The 14,795-nt window shown below is 35.1% G+C and overlaps 1 protein-coding gene across 2 annotated transcripts; it reads right to left on the minus strand.

Moving 5' to 3' along the window:
* Positions 1–2,415: 2,415 nt before the first annotated feature.
* LOC126822684 (2'-5'-oligoadenylate synthase 2) lies at positions 2,416–14,198 on the minus strand. 2 transcript variants are annotated; one of them, XM_050551710.2, is made up of 6 exons: positions 14,093–14,198; positions 10,220–10,403; positions 7,987–8,263; positions 5,508–5,677; positions 4,588–4,769; positions 2,416–3,306 (listed from the first exon to the last, which is right to left on the minus strand). In XM_050551710.2, exons 2-6 carry the CDS (start codon positions 10,388–10,390, stop codon positions 2,799–2,801), a joined length of 1,308 nt encoding a protein of 435 aa, XP_050407667.2. In that variant the 5' UTR covers positions 10,391–10,403; positions 14,093–14,198; the 3' UTR covers positions 2,416–2,798. The 2 variants fall into 2 exon arrangements, with proteins under 2 accessions (XP_050407667.2, XP_050407668.2); XM_050551711.2 differs by having other exon boundaries at positions 7,987–10,403.
* Positions 14,199–14,795: the final 597 nt, after the last annotated feature.

Consider the following 14,795-nt stretch of genomic DNA (forward strand, 5'->3'; position numbering starts at 1 on the left):
ACTGTACACCATGTTCTAAGGTTGTGTTTATATACCAGTTAGAAACTACTTTACATCCTTATTAAGGGGAGATAACCACACTGTAATAGTTTCATAATTATCATAACCACTATATATCACGTAGTCCAAACTGTAAACCCTGTGGTGTGTATTTATATTATTTACTACAGACTGTAAACTGTAAGGCTGTGTTTCTTTACTACCAGTTATGATCGATTGTAAATCGTATGTTTTACAAGCCTTATTTCAATTCCGATCAGACGTATTCACATTTCAGTTCGTAGACAGAAAGATACGACCCCACTCCGTCCCCTTCTCGTTTACAAATTATTCTAAGGCACAAACTGTAGACTATAACTATTTATTATAAGTTATCCAAGTAATCAGTAAATATAATCCGTACATCACTTAATTTGTACACATTCAATATGACGGAAATAACTCACTGCTTACAAGTAACTTGCCCCTAGCTAGTTAAATGAATATGATGTTATGAATATCTAGTGAACTACCCTATAATATGTATTAATAGAAGTTGTATTGTAAAAATATCACGTGGTTACCTTTTGTATGTGTTAATAAAGGCAGATTATTACCCACAGCGAGCACATGACTGTAATTAATTTCATATAATACAAAATCAAAATAAATCATGACACAGTTCTTTAGAATATAATTTCTACAACGATTCTCTAATTTTTAACCATCATATTTTATATTTTACCAACAACAGAAGAAATATCCTCCGAGAGTAAGTGCGGGAGAAACAAACCCGACAAGACAAACCTGTGGACAAGAGAAAAATACATAGATGTTACAAAAAATAGACAACAAATATCGAATTAAGTGAATGGATTACACGGCACCAAAAGACATTTTGGCCCCATTCATTATTTTTGTAAATGACCCCCAATCATTCCATATATCGGTTAAACTTCATTCCCCTGTTTGATCTTTTGATTATTTTCAATATTTTAAAGTATATATTACATTCTATATTTATATGTTCATAGATAAATGTATATTATATAAGATATTTTATATTAATTTATGTTTTCATAAATAAAATATTTACATAAATGAAATATTGTATATTTTCATAAATAAAATATTGTATATTTTCATAAATAAAATATTATATATTTTCATAAATAAAATATTATATATTTTCATAAATAAAATTTTATATATTTTCATAAATAGAGTGTATATTATGTAATATATTTTATTGTTTTGTTGTTTATATATAAATATCTCCTGTGTCCCAACTGTTTGAAGTATTGCGCACACTCAATAATTACATACTAGTTGTTGAAGCACGGAACGATTGTTTCGTCTGCTTTAATTTCAATGACTAGTTCTTTGATTTATTTTGGGGACGGGGGAGTCACGGTGGCTAAGTAGGTAAGACGCTGGCTCGCTAGATCGGAGGTCGGGTGTTCGATCCCTGCATTTCCCGGCGTAGTTTCCCCTTGTCAGTCGTGCAGGACGGAGGGCCTAGCAAGCACAGCTATCTAGTCGTTCGGATGGGACAGACAACTGAGGTCCAGTGATCACATTGCGTGCACGTAAAATATCCCCTGGCAGTTGGAATTCGATATAAGAGTAGGCCGTAGGGCCGCTGCCCAGGCAAAATTTTCCTCATTAGCCCAGTTGGGAGCAGAACAGTAGGACGTTAAACCATACTGCTACATTCTGAATTTTGATAGTGTTCTGACATATGAACAGTTGTATTTACCATTAGGGTTAGGAGGTGAGGGTGATGGCTACCTTTTATTCGTTTCAAATATCTCTTACGGGGTAGCCTTTATTCGTAACCACAATGTTTACGAATTTCACAAAGACTGCACCAAGACTTTGAGAGGCTGAAGAAAAGCCTAGCTTTAACTGGGTTTCCGATAAATTGGTTATTTTTGGACTGGACACAGTATAGTGACAATAACGTTGGACATCAATGTCCTTGAATAATAATAAAAATAATATTTAGACATCACTGTACATGTACAATAATAACAACATAATGATATACCTACGTATAATAATAATGATAGGTTAGATTACAATATGTAAAAACAAATCAATTCACAATAACATAACTCTATACCTATGTATAATAACAATGAAATAATTATATACCTATGTACAATAACAATAAAAAAACTGCCTATGTATAATAACAATAACATACCTATGCATAATTACAATGACATAAATATGTACCTATGCATAATAACAATAACATAACTATATAGCTATGTATAATAATAATGACATAACTATATATTTATGTATAATAACAATAACATAACTACATACTTATATATAATAACAATAACATAACTACATACTTATATATAATAACAATAACATAACTACATACTTATATATAATAACAATAACATAATCATACACCTATTTATAATAACAATAACATAACCATATACATATGCACAATAACAATAACATAACAATATACCTATGTATAATAACAATGACAGGTGAGATTACAACATGTAAAAAAACAAAACAAATCACACATTTTTGATAAATTCTCTTTTCATTTTACAGAGATTCATGTCGTCTCTTTTCAGCGTCATTATTGTGATCCCCTTTACACTACCAAGTTCATATCCACAATTTGATGTCTTCTCTTTCACAACAGGGATTGGTGTCACTATTTTCACAACAGGGATTGGTGTCGTCACTGCCACTTCAACGGTTTGTGCCACCACTGACACATCAACGGTTCACTGTCATATCCACAGGTCTTGTCATCAATATCATATCAACAGGTATTGTCATTGCTTTTTCAATGTGTACACTAAAATACCTACAAGCACAATAAGAACAATAAACACAATAACTAATAATGCTATTACTAAACAACATTTACAGCCGCTTGTGGGACTTTTTCTTCTGTTCGCCGCAAACCCGCCTTCTTCTAGGAGATGTTCATACTTTGTCTGTGGTTCATTTGTAATCGCCTGAGGCCACTGTGTCGTTGGAATGAATTGGGTTGTCGCTTTGTCTTCTAGTTCCATAGAGACGGGTAGATATCCATTTGTATGTGGTCCACATTTAATCGCCCGGGGCCACTGTGGCGTTGGAATTAATTGGGTTGTTGCTTTGTCTTCTTGTTCCATGGAGACGTGTTGATATTCATTTTCTGATTTGAATTTGATAAACGTCGTTGTTGCGCATTTCTCTATTTTATCCATTTTATCTTCATCCAGTGTTCTATCGGTTGTATCCGAAAAGGGGTTGACAGGATCCAGAATGTAAGGTTTATCTGGAAAATGTCGCTTCCTGAAACAGTTAAAGATAGAGTTACAACAGATTCAGTTTGATTTCTGTGTAAAAATGATTAGTGATAAGCGGCACAGGATTCACGATCAAATGGAAAGGGTCAGATGGGACTGTGTCCCCGATCATGTTATTGATCCTTTCTGATATTAGTGCTTGGTTGAGCCCTCTGTATTTAATACACCTTACATATTTACCCCATCTTTCAGCACTGAATAGTTATAAACTGATGTCGTTAGTGTGCTGAAATTTTGAACATAAGTCGATGTTTGAGAATTATTCCCCTTGCGTATCTTATGGGTTTTCTTTACGTGCGTGTGGTCCTCCTTCATTTAGTAGTAAAGATTCTACCAGATTTCCCAAGCCAGATTCCAACTTGCGGTTTCTGTCTGTGAATTTTGGCCCGATATCCCTTGCACTAGACCATTCACCGTTTACCGCAACGTAATCAAAGGCAACAATTATTTCAGAATTAACACAGTTATATGGGAAAATAATCACTGGTTTATTATATACAAGCACTGTGATAGTTCTCTTATGTCCCCAATCGCTAAATGTCACTAAAGGATTATGAATAATTATTTCATAATTATTGGAATTCTGTCGAAATTGGAAAAGATTCTTTCGCTCAATAAAAAAGGAATACTTTTCATTTAAAAAAGATAACAAACCGTTCATAACAAAGGGTTCAAGGGCAATAACTCTAGCTTTAATTATACTACTTCGTCTCGAAAACCAACAATGTATATAATCTTTTACACGCTCGTATAGTAATTGCAGGTCAAAGTGTTAACATGAATTTATTTAATGATGCAAGCTGTACATAACAGGAATGAGGTCAATTTCAATTAAATGAAATGAAATGGGGTTTAACGTCCTACTGAGGTCAATTTCAATTCATGTTACGGGGGCTACAGTGGAAATCGCTGGCTCACTAACCAGGAGATTTCCGGATTTAAGCCATGTGTTGGCGAAATTTCAGTTCATTGTTCAACCGAGAAGGGTGGAAGGTCTGACAAGAAATATCGTCATGTACATGTTGGCGTGCACGTAAAAGAACCCTTGGAAGTTGTAATTCGAACAGTAGGCGCGAACGTCGCTTTCTGTATATAGCGTATGTCTGTCTTCATTAGCCCAGTTGGTGCAGAACGGTAGGACGTTAAACACCATTTAAACAGATAGAAGTATGAACGGACGGACGACTCGAAAGACAGACCTTCGGGTATCCCCGGCAAGGAACTAATAAGCACATAGCTATAATTACCAGAATTTCATTTCACTTACCATCGTTTAATTTTATAGTAAAATGGAAGAGCGACATAAAGAGTTTTATAGCGACTCAAAAATCTCATGGCCTCCACGAAAGCTTCACTGACATCAAAACATTCTTCCTCGTCAAACCATTTATAATGTACAAACATACCAATCACCTCACAGCAATATGACTTGATAGGGACATGGAATCTCTAAAAAAAACAATTTAAGTTCAGTTTAAAGTATCAATCTTGTTATTATTTTAGTTTTAAAAACAAATCACACCCAATCTTTGTATGGAGTTAAAACATCTGCCCCTCAAATACCTGATCACCACCCAGATTCGGAATCTACGTACACAAATGATCTAGAAAAACCTTGTCTCATAAATTCACAGCTCAAGTGGGGATTCCGACACCGTCCCTTTAGCCACCGGACTACAAGGCTTTCGGCAAAGGGGGTTACTCTGGAACGGAAAGTAGCACAACACGGGCGATCGATAGGGTTAGTTGTCTCATGGTCACAATTATGCTTCCGCCATATTAAATATGAATTCATTTAACACTAAGCCTCAATCGCGTTCAAAAATGTTTCGGAAATGTGACATAGCTCCGGAATGAAAACCGCGGACCGTTGAAAATCGACAGGGTTCGTTTGCTCATGACCGCGATGCTACACACCACATTTAATAAGAATGCGTCAAAAACTGTAGCATCTATCGCGTTCACAAGCTAATTGTTGGCGGACGGACAGACGGGCGGACGGGTGATGGCTTAATATCACATAAAACTACCACATCGGGAGTAAATAGGCAGATTGCTACCCCTAATCAAGTCAACAAAATACAATTCAGTGAAATCGAAGTTTACATTCCAAAATGTCGTCTATGAACTCGGGAGCAAGAACAGATACGACCTATGGCGACCCAAGCATTTTGCCTAACTACTTACATTTTTCCAGCTTTTGAGCAAATAAATTAGGTCGTGTACATTGTTTGGTTTGTTCTGCATCATCTTTCGCTGAATTTTTGCAAAGCAAGCCGAATAATGACTTCTTATATACTCTTGTTTGAATTCCATTTCCTTGTATACAGATAAAAGGTCATTGGGTGAATAGTGGTCTGAAAAATAACATTCCAAAATTATCACCTTTAATATAAATCCGAAAATATCTGGTTACTACACATATAAAGATAACAGGTCATTGGTTGAATAGTGGTCTGAAATATAACATTCCAGAAATATAAACGTCAACACAAGTCGGATAATATCAGGTTACCACATTTTTCATTTGGCACGGTTATAGGCCGCAATTATCAACCGATGTGCATGATAAAAGTAGCTAAAATTTCGACTACTTCCAATTAGCCTTTTCCGATATATCGGGCTTACAAACATTTCATTTTGCACGGCTGCATACCTCAATAATCAAACGATTTCAAGAAAATTTACAAATCCTGATAACATTATTAATATCGCAGAGTGGACATAATTTCGACCGCTTCCAGTCAATAGTTTCGGAGATATCAAATTATAATAGAACTTGCTCGGGCGTGCACTCCTAATCAGCGAACACTTGCTTCAACGAGCACCAACAAATACCCCCGAGCGATGTTTAAGTAATTTAACCTCTACTAAACACGCACCTGTTCAACGCGTGCAACGGGCATCACGATTAATTCCCCCCCCCCCACTAAAAATTCTACTGTTTCAACGGTCACTCAACAAAACATAGCCCATTCAACGGCCATTGTTGAATGATACCATCTTGTCGTCCTGTGAGTAGTAGTTAATTAACTGGATCCCCACTGATCAGGTAAAAAGAAATGTAAAAATAACAATCAACCCGGGATAATCTGTTTATTAATCTTTTGTTTTATTAAACGACTAACCTGGTCATTGTTTTCACGCGGAACGACACATTATTTGATACTGATTGAATAAAATGAAAGTACCGAGTTTTGTCACGATCATCTAGTATCTCTTTTCCATTGCCACTTTGTTGTTGAACAGACGTTTTAGCGCCCCCTATAATATTACATACAGACTTAGACCCCTGTAAATCGGTGATGAAATCAGCGATGTTTTTTTGTTCATGTGCTTTTTTTGATAAAATAAAAGTAATTCATCGATTTTCTTCACAAAAATGGATAAATATTATCGAATGCATCACAATGGTAGACAGTAGTATCGAAGGTTGGTACAAAATGACAAGTTTACAGAAGTTATGTTCGAGATTTGAGTAAAGAATTTTCGTTCGGCGCAAGATTCAGCGACGGTCAAATTTATCGATGCAAGTATTGATGTTCGCCCCCGATGCACCCAAGCGTAATTAATTTATGTCAGCACAAAAAGCATCGAGATTTTATTATGTGGTCGCGTAATCGCTAAAATAGTAGTGGTGGGAAATACTCAAATTCACGGCATTTTGAAACGCTTTTAGACGCTATGATTCAGTATGATGAAAGTAAAAGAAATATTGGGGGGTCAGAGATCCAGTATTACTAAACAAACATGTATACGCGACTACTTTGAATTCACAACTAGATAAAAAAAAGTACATGTATTGTTATTGTTATACTAATGAATAATCTATATCTTTTTTGTGGTAGGGGTTGGGGCAATATTGGATACCTCTAGTCAAAGAGCACCTCCATTAAGCAAGCATTTTTAAATTTCCCTTGGGTGCTTGCTTAATACAAGTTCTACCTTGCGGTCGGCAGCCGTGCCACATAGAATATTTGGTAAACCCAATATCTCAGAAACCGCTAACCGGAAGTAGACGAAATCCTGTCTATCCCAAAATATTATTAATGTTATCGTATTCTGTAAGCGCAACATTTAAGGCGTCTCTCGTCAATAAAAACGCACATGAACAAACTATTTCTATAATCTGGATAATATAGTTTAATCAAATGAGTGTTTTAGTTGTGACTTAAAGATTGTGAAAGTTTGAGATTCTCTAATGTTTATTGGTTAGTGCAGCAGCACTGAAGCTTTTATCATCAATTAGCGCCCCCCCCCCCATACTTTAATTGCCACATTATGGCAAATAGCCTCTAAATTTCCTTACCCCATGTGAAAAATAGCCCCCGAATTTACTATTGACTTCCACATGTGGCAAATAACCCCCGAATATAATTTACTTACCACATGTGGCAAATAGTCACCGAATTGACTTACCACATGTGGCAAATTAGAGCAGGGGCCCGGGGGCTGGGAGTCAGTCTAGCTAGGCTAGATTAGCTGAAGACCGTACCATCTAAAACTGCTTAGAAGTTGTTCAGTTCCACCACGGGAATCAAGAATGACCATTGCCAGACAGTGGGGGTGGGGTGCACCTGATCAGGGATATCTTTGACACTAAATACTTTGAAAAGTATAAAACTAGACACAGCAGATTTTACTACCCGATTTAAAACTAACTTACCATCTAAAACTGGCATAGCGGGTAAAATATCTAGGTGGAAAGATCTGTTTGAATTAAAAAGCCTTATTTCATATTGAATAAGGTAGTTGTTTTTCCGAACAAAAGACATGTATTGAAATTGGTGTATGTACAGGTCATCAAAATAGTTAAAGATGTCATCTATAATTTGATGTTTGTCAGCGATTAATTCTTCAATATTATTGTATTCGTTGAAAAACACAATAAGATCAATGTCAGATCCCTTCTTCATCGCCGTTCCTTTACCCAGCGATCCACCCTGAAATTGAGAGAGAGAGAGAGAGAGAGAGAGAGAGAGAGAGAGAGAGAGTTTAACGTCAACTTGACACATGCTAAAATATGATTCAATTTCATTTCAATAATTCGCTGGAAAACCAGAGGACCCAGAGAAAACCCACAAAGTTGGACTGCCGACCCTACTACTTGTACACGCAGGAAATCGAAACCACGCCACCCGACTCAATCATAATTTAGAGTGTTAAATCTATGCATGTTACAACAAAAATAGATCATATCGTTCTTTACTCATTTGGATAGCCTAAATTTATTGTAATAGTTGTCAAAAGAAAAATATTTTCCATATATAAAAGCAAGTGTGGATGCGACATCATTATCGGTCTCTATTGGGTTGATCAGGGAGATAATTTTAACATCTAGGTAAGATTAATTGATATTGTAGTGGAAAATTTATGGTTCAAATGTATTTTGTCGGTCATCGAGCGATTTTTCTTTTTGTATTTATTCTTGCTCGATTCCTCATTAGTGTATGAGACATATTGTACGCCAGGTTGCTTTCCACTCATGTCGTCATAATGTTTCATTTCAAGGAATTTCGAGAAATGTTTTTGGAGATATATTTTCGGAGAAATGTTTTTGGAGATATATTTTCGGAGAAATGTTTTTGGAGAAATGTTTTGCAAGATTTGTATTTGGAGATTTGTATTTAGAAATGTGTTGTTCGATATTTGTTTTCGTGGTATGACTCTAAATGTAGGCTAATTGTGTGATTTTCTAAATTAAATTCTATCTTTATATGAAACTATTTTATATATTAAAACAATACAATTTACAATTTTGATAACACAAATGTCAGGATTGGTAAAACAAATATTAAATTTAAGATACAAATGTTAATTTTACTGTGTACACATATCGGGATACGACAACAAATGAAGAAATAAGAATCAAGGACTATGAGTTCAGAACATAGAATTGAGGACACTGAATAAAGAGCTGTTTGGTCTTCCATACTACAGGCCGGTGAAAATCTTATCGTTGCTGTTTGGAGAACTGTGTGCGTGTTAGAATGTTTTATGAATAACTTATTAAATCAGAAAAGGTACTATAGGCCTATATTTAGTAGCGTTCTTGTTGAACCTAATCTTGTGTGCGATTAACATGTTTTGTAATTGATCTTTTAATTCACCGTAAGAAGTTATAAGTAGTTTTCGCACTGGACATTCTTTTTAAACTCGACATTTCCATCTTAAAGCCAGAGTCTCAGCCAGAATATGAATACTATCATTTTCCTTTGACGGTTAAGCACATTCTTAAAGAGTGTAAACATCTCAAAGATATTAGATTAAATTTTTTTACCTCTTCAAGTCTCTGCGTCAATTATTTGCTCAACCGGAGCTATATTGTAAAACGTTACACTTTTTAAAAGAGACAAATTTTTGTCGAAAATTTTAATTTGTATACATACATGTTTTTGTTTTTTCATGTTTTATATTTTAAATGTTCATTAAATTTGATGATGTGTAATTTTAATCATGTTGACTGTGATACATGTTTTTATTGACGTGATATTATTCCATTTGTCTCGTAGACGTCACCATGTGTTTGGCGCAATACCCGAGAGAAGATGACATGCCATAAAACCATATTTTATTTCATTTCACTAAAGTTACATTGATTGTCGATTTATTTAAGGTTTTATTTTTCGGAATTAAACTTAATTATATTATTGATGTTATTTGTTTTACTTAATGCATTTGAAAACGTAACTGGTGTAGGGTTTCGCAAGAGTGGTATCTTGCAGGTGTTATACATGTCGTGACATACAGGCCTTATGATCCAAAGCTGTGGTGTGTTTCAGGTTACAGTGTATTTACGAAATGAACCTTGATTTAGAACCACAGGAAAATGAAAGTAACATTTAATTGTGCCGTATTTTGGTCGCTTCCACTGTACTAAGAATAAAGTTGAATCATACCTTTATAATTTCTTTGATACTGTAATCTGGTAACTGATGAAGTAATCTAACTAACTGGTCTATAACAAGTGATAACGTTTCTTGGAGTTTATCTGGCCAGTCTGTTATATCATACAGGTAGTCATCTATATCATCCACATGTTGGGGAAAATGTAGGCGTTTACGTCCCATTTTAGAAGTAAATCTGAAACAAAAACGAGAAAATTTCATTTCTAAAAAGAGCACATGAAGAAATCGTTTGAAGTTCAACTAGCCAGCATGTTATATGGTGAAGGTAGTTATATATATTGTCTAAATGTTGAGAAAATGTGGGCGATGACGTCCCATTTAGCCACTAAATCTGAAACAACAACGGGAAACTATCCTTCGTGTGTAAAGTTTCCTTGATGGGATAACCACTCTTGGAGTATGGGGAGCTTGGTATCTCTGCCACCATTGATCAATTCCTTACTGATCACGAGCCACATGTAAAACGGAACTTCGGAGGGTGTATAAAAAGTGGTCATTGGCTAAAAAGTGGTCATTAACGGTGTTTTGCTAAAATTAAGATAAGTTTCACCGTAGTTAAAATGGAACTACGTTTTTGTATTTCCAAAGAACAGTTCATTTTTTTATTAAAAGTAACTTCTTTCTTATTAAAAAGGAACTATTTTTATATAATTGACCTTGGTGGAAACACTTGGTCAATATAAAGCACTTTGCAATGGTTGAATTGCTGTCAAAAAATGATGTATCACTACGCCGTAATGTAATCAGGTTCAGTAAAAGTGAAGTCTATAGCAAAGAATTATATTTATTTATTTGTGAATGTAAGAAAAGATTGTGTGATAAATAAAATTCCCTCCTCGTCTTTTTTGATATCAAAAAATATCAACACTCGTCGATAAAGTAAAAAACAACTTGGCGGGGCCTCGTTTTTGTTTTACTTTATCGACTTGTGTTAATATCAAAAATGACTCGTGGTATTTACAGCTTCAATACGTTTTTTTCTGTTAACTGTCCTTTTACGGGTGAAGCGCAATCAGTGTTTATGAATAAATTAACCACACAATGGTTCAGTATATCAGTGGTTTATTTATTACTATACAGTAAAAACCCTGAAATATAAATAACACAATCAAACATAAAATCAATGCGTTCATATTCATTAAAATAATATAAACCTCTAAATACTATTTACATATACTTATATATATATACTTAATATATAATATGAATATGTTAAAGGGGAACTAACTCCTGTTATTCAGTATGAAATATACAGATATAAACTAATTAACCTTACTAATAGTAATAGGTTCTTAACCAAGAAGGGGTGGTTTTTAATGAAAGTAGCCAGAGACTGGAACGAGGTGAAGTACCCTATCCGCTCACTGTAATAAAATATGGGGTATTGTATTTGAAATGTAGAATATGTATATTTAGGTTCAAACCTTACGGGGGGGGGGGGGGTAATGAAAGTAGCCAGAGACTGGAACGAGGGGAAGTCCTATCCGCTCACTGTAATAAAATATGGGGTATTGTATTTGAAATGTAGGAAAGAATATGTATATTTAGGTTCAAACCTAAGGGGGGCGGGGTAATGAAAGTAGCCAGAGACTGGAACGGGAGAAAGTACCCCATCCGCTCACTGTAATAAAATAAGGGGTATTGTATTTGAAATGTAGGGAAGAATATGTATCGGCAATAAATGTATTATTAAAGCGAAAGGCTTTAAATATTGTTAATACTATTGATTTTATACAATGTATTTGTAGAATGTAATTAGTAAAAACCAGATTAACTTTAACATATTTGAAAACTTTACTAAAAAACCGAGATGGCCGCCACTTTAACAAATACCATTTAAATAATGAAATATATATATATATAATAAAACGAATATTAACACGCCCCTTTAAACTGTAACCAACAAATCTGTAGATAATAATGCAAATACACACGATTGATGAAAGTAACAATCGAATCGACAATATAAAAATGATACCAAGGTTGAATGAAACATGCATCCTTACTCTAATAAAAAATTGTATAGTGACCCAGGTAATGAAAAATACAAATCCAATATGTTTATATTGGTTACACTATATATATAAGAAAACATCAATCATTAGATGATAATAATTATTTACTTATTATATAAATCATTTTAACAGGTAGGAATGATCTTTTACCCTAATCTAAAAACAATTACCCTGGTTAGAATGGTATGAACAATTAAGGTAGAGTATTTAAAGAAATGATTACGAGAGAACATAAGACAATAGACTTCTATGATATAATACATGTTTAATATAAATAGAAATGACAATGTACTGCGCTAACAAATTATGAAATATGATAGTATCAGTAAATATCAAAAAAACAAAGTAGTCGCGAACATCTTGGCTCTTGACTGCTTCACGTGTATGATGACAAGATGATTATGTTGACAGTGCACATCAAATTCTCCGAAGCCCCACCCACCCCCTCCCTGCAAACCACCACCCCAACCAACCTCCAACAGAAGAGATTCAATGTAGGTAGGCTAACTACTATAGAGCTGACCGTACTTGCTATCGTAGTTCACAAACAGATGTAGGTAGGCTAACTACTATAGAGCTGACCGTACTTGCTATCGTAGTTCACAAACAGATAATGAAAAGAGGTTATTTTGAAAATTTCATTCAAATTACTTTATACTGATCGGAGTTATCACTGTAGATCGTTTACTAAGGGTGATTTTTCATTTTGTCGTTAATAATTAAATGTTCTCGAGAGTTGATAATATTATAGGCTTGTCATGTGAATAAATGTCTAAATAATAACATTTAAAGCCAGGAAAACGACCTGCAACATGCAGATGTAGCTGTTATATAATGCATCTTGAAATTACAGAACTGAAGCGTTGGAAATAATAATAAATAAACATAATTCTTACTCGTAAACTGCAAAAATAACAATAACAGTCAGTATTTACCGTCTTTAGTCTTTTGTTATTTTGATCGATGGTGTGGTGTCTTATTACACACTGATCAGCAGTGAATATTCGCTAGACCATGACAATCACTGATAAGGATGACATCTATGCGACTTAATGAGCCAAATATATTAACTTTTTTCCTCCGACAAATTACATTCTAAAACAATTTTTTATGTATTAGAAAAATAAATTAATAAAGACGTTTGAAGTATTTGTAGGTAAAATATATTTCCTGTTTAGTGTAAATGGGTATTAAAATGAGTAAAAGGCACCATTCTGTCCGATTCAGTAACATCTTATGTAGACAACCCAAACGCCTTTGAGCCAATGATTGACGTCGCGTGATGTACCTCACGTGTTGAAGTCAGTCATCTTTTACCGAGATATTAGATGGCTTTCGTAATCCTATGTGACACAGATTTGTCTTATTATAGTAACGATGCCCAGTCAATCGCTCAGCAGTTTGCAGCTGAAGACGAGTCGTTATCTGCGCAGCCGCGGTGGCTGAGTGGTGCCTCGTTGGCCCGCTAACCGGGGGACGACCGAGGAAGTTCATCAGGACTCTCCCGGGATGAAAATTCGAAGTTCTGTGTACACATTGGCGTGAACGTAAAAGAACCCTTGACCATTGGAATTGCATAGCACACTGTATGGCGTATGCCTGTCTTCATCATCCCAGTCGATGCAGAGCAGTAGGACGTTAAATCCCATTCCTCTTCATTGTGATTTCTTACTTATTTTACAAGTATATTATATATACAGAGAAGAAAGACCTTACCGTATAATTTACTGACATTACATTGACACATTTATAGAAATATACTAGACAGCCCAGCTCTCACTGAAACATCTATAGACAGACACAAGCTATATAACTGACAGTATATCGACTATTCCAAAGAAAAACTTACGGTGTCTGTATTCTCTCTATTCCAAGAATTCTATTCTCTTCAGTTTCTATATTCAGTCAAACATTGCAAGGTGTAATATCTTGTCAGGTAAACCCACCAGTGTAAATCTATTGAATGGGACGCTCGTGTAATGTTATGATTGGCTAAATAGAAAAGGGAAATTCCCTTTTTATACTATTATTTATAGCCCAGTTGTGTTTTCCAATTTCATTACAGCATCTAAATGTTGTTTATTTATAAACATCTTCGATGGGAAGCCGCTGTGAATCAGTGCGCCTGGGTTCGCGGGTTCGCTCCCGGTGTTGGACGAGAAAGTTCCGGCTTGGTTTCCCTTTGTCAGGGGCGCTGGAGAGCTGTCTAGTCCTTCGGTTGAGACAAAAAAAACCCGGTCCCGTGTAGACAAGTAGACAATAGGTCGTTAAACCCCATTTCATTTCATTTTCATCATTTTCTACATAAAAGAGTAGTATAGTAATCAGCTGGTGTTTATATAAAGTAGGGTATGAAATTGATCCCGTGTTATTAATAGAACTTGTAGAAACCGAACGGAAATGACTTAAAAGACGCGGTATTTTTAAATACGGCTCAATAGATGTATACAATCAGGTACAGTTAGTTTTTCTATAGTGACACGCTTAATGCTCTTTAGTTAGGGGCGCCGCGGTGGCTCAGTGGGTAAGATATTGGCTCGCTAACCTGGAGG

The sequence above is a fragment of the Patella vulgata genome, chromosome 5 (assembly GCF_932274485.2).
Source record: "Patella vulgata chromosome 5, xgPatVulg1.2, whole genome shotgun sequence".
Taxonomy (NCBI): domain Eukaryota; kingdom Metazoa; phylum Mollusca; class Gastropoda; family Patellidae; genus Patella; species Patella vulgata.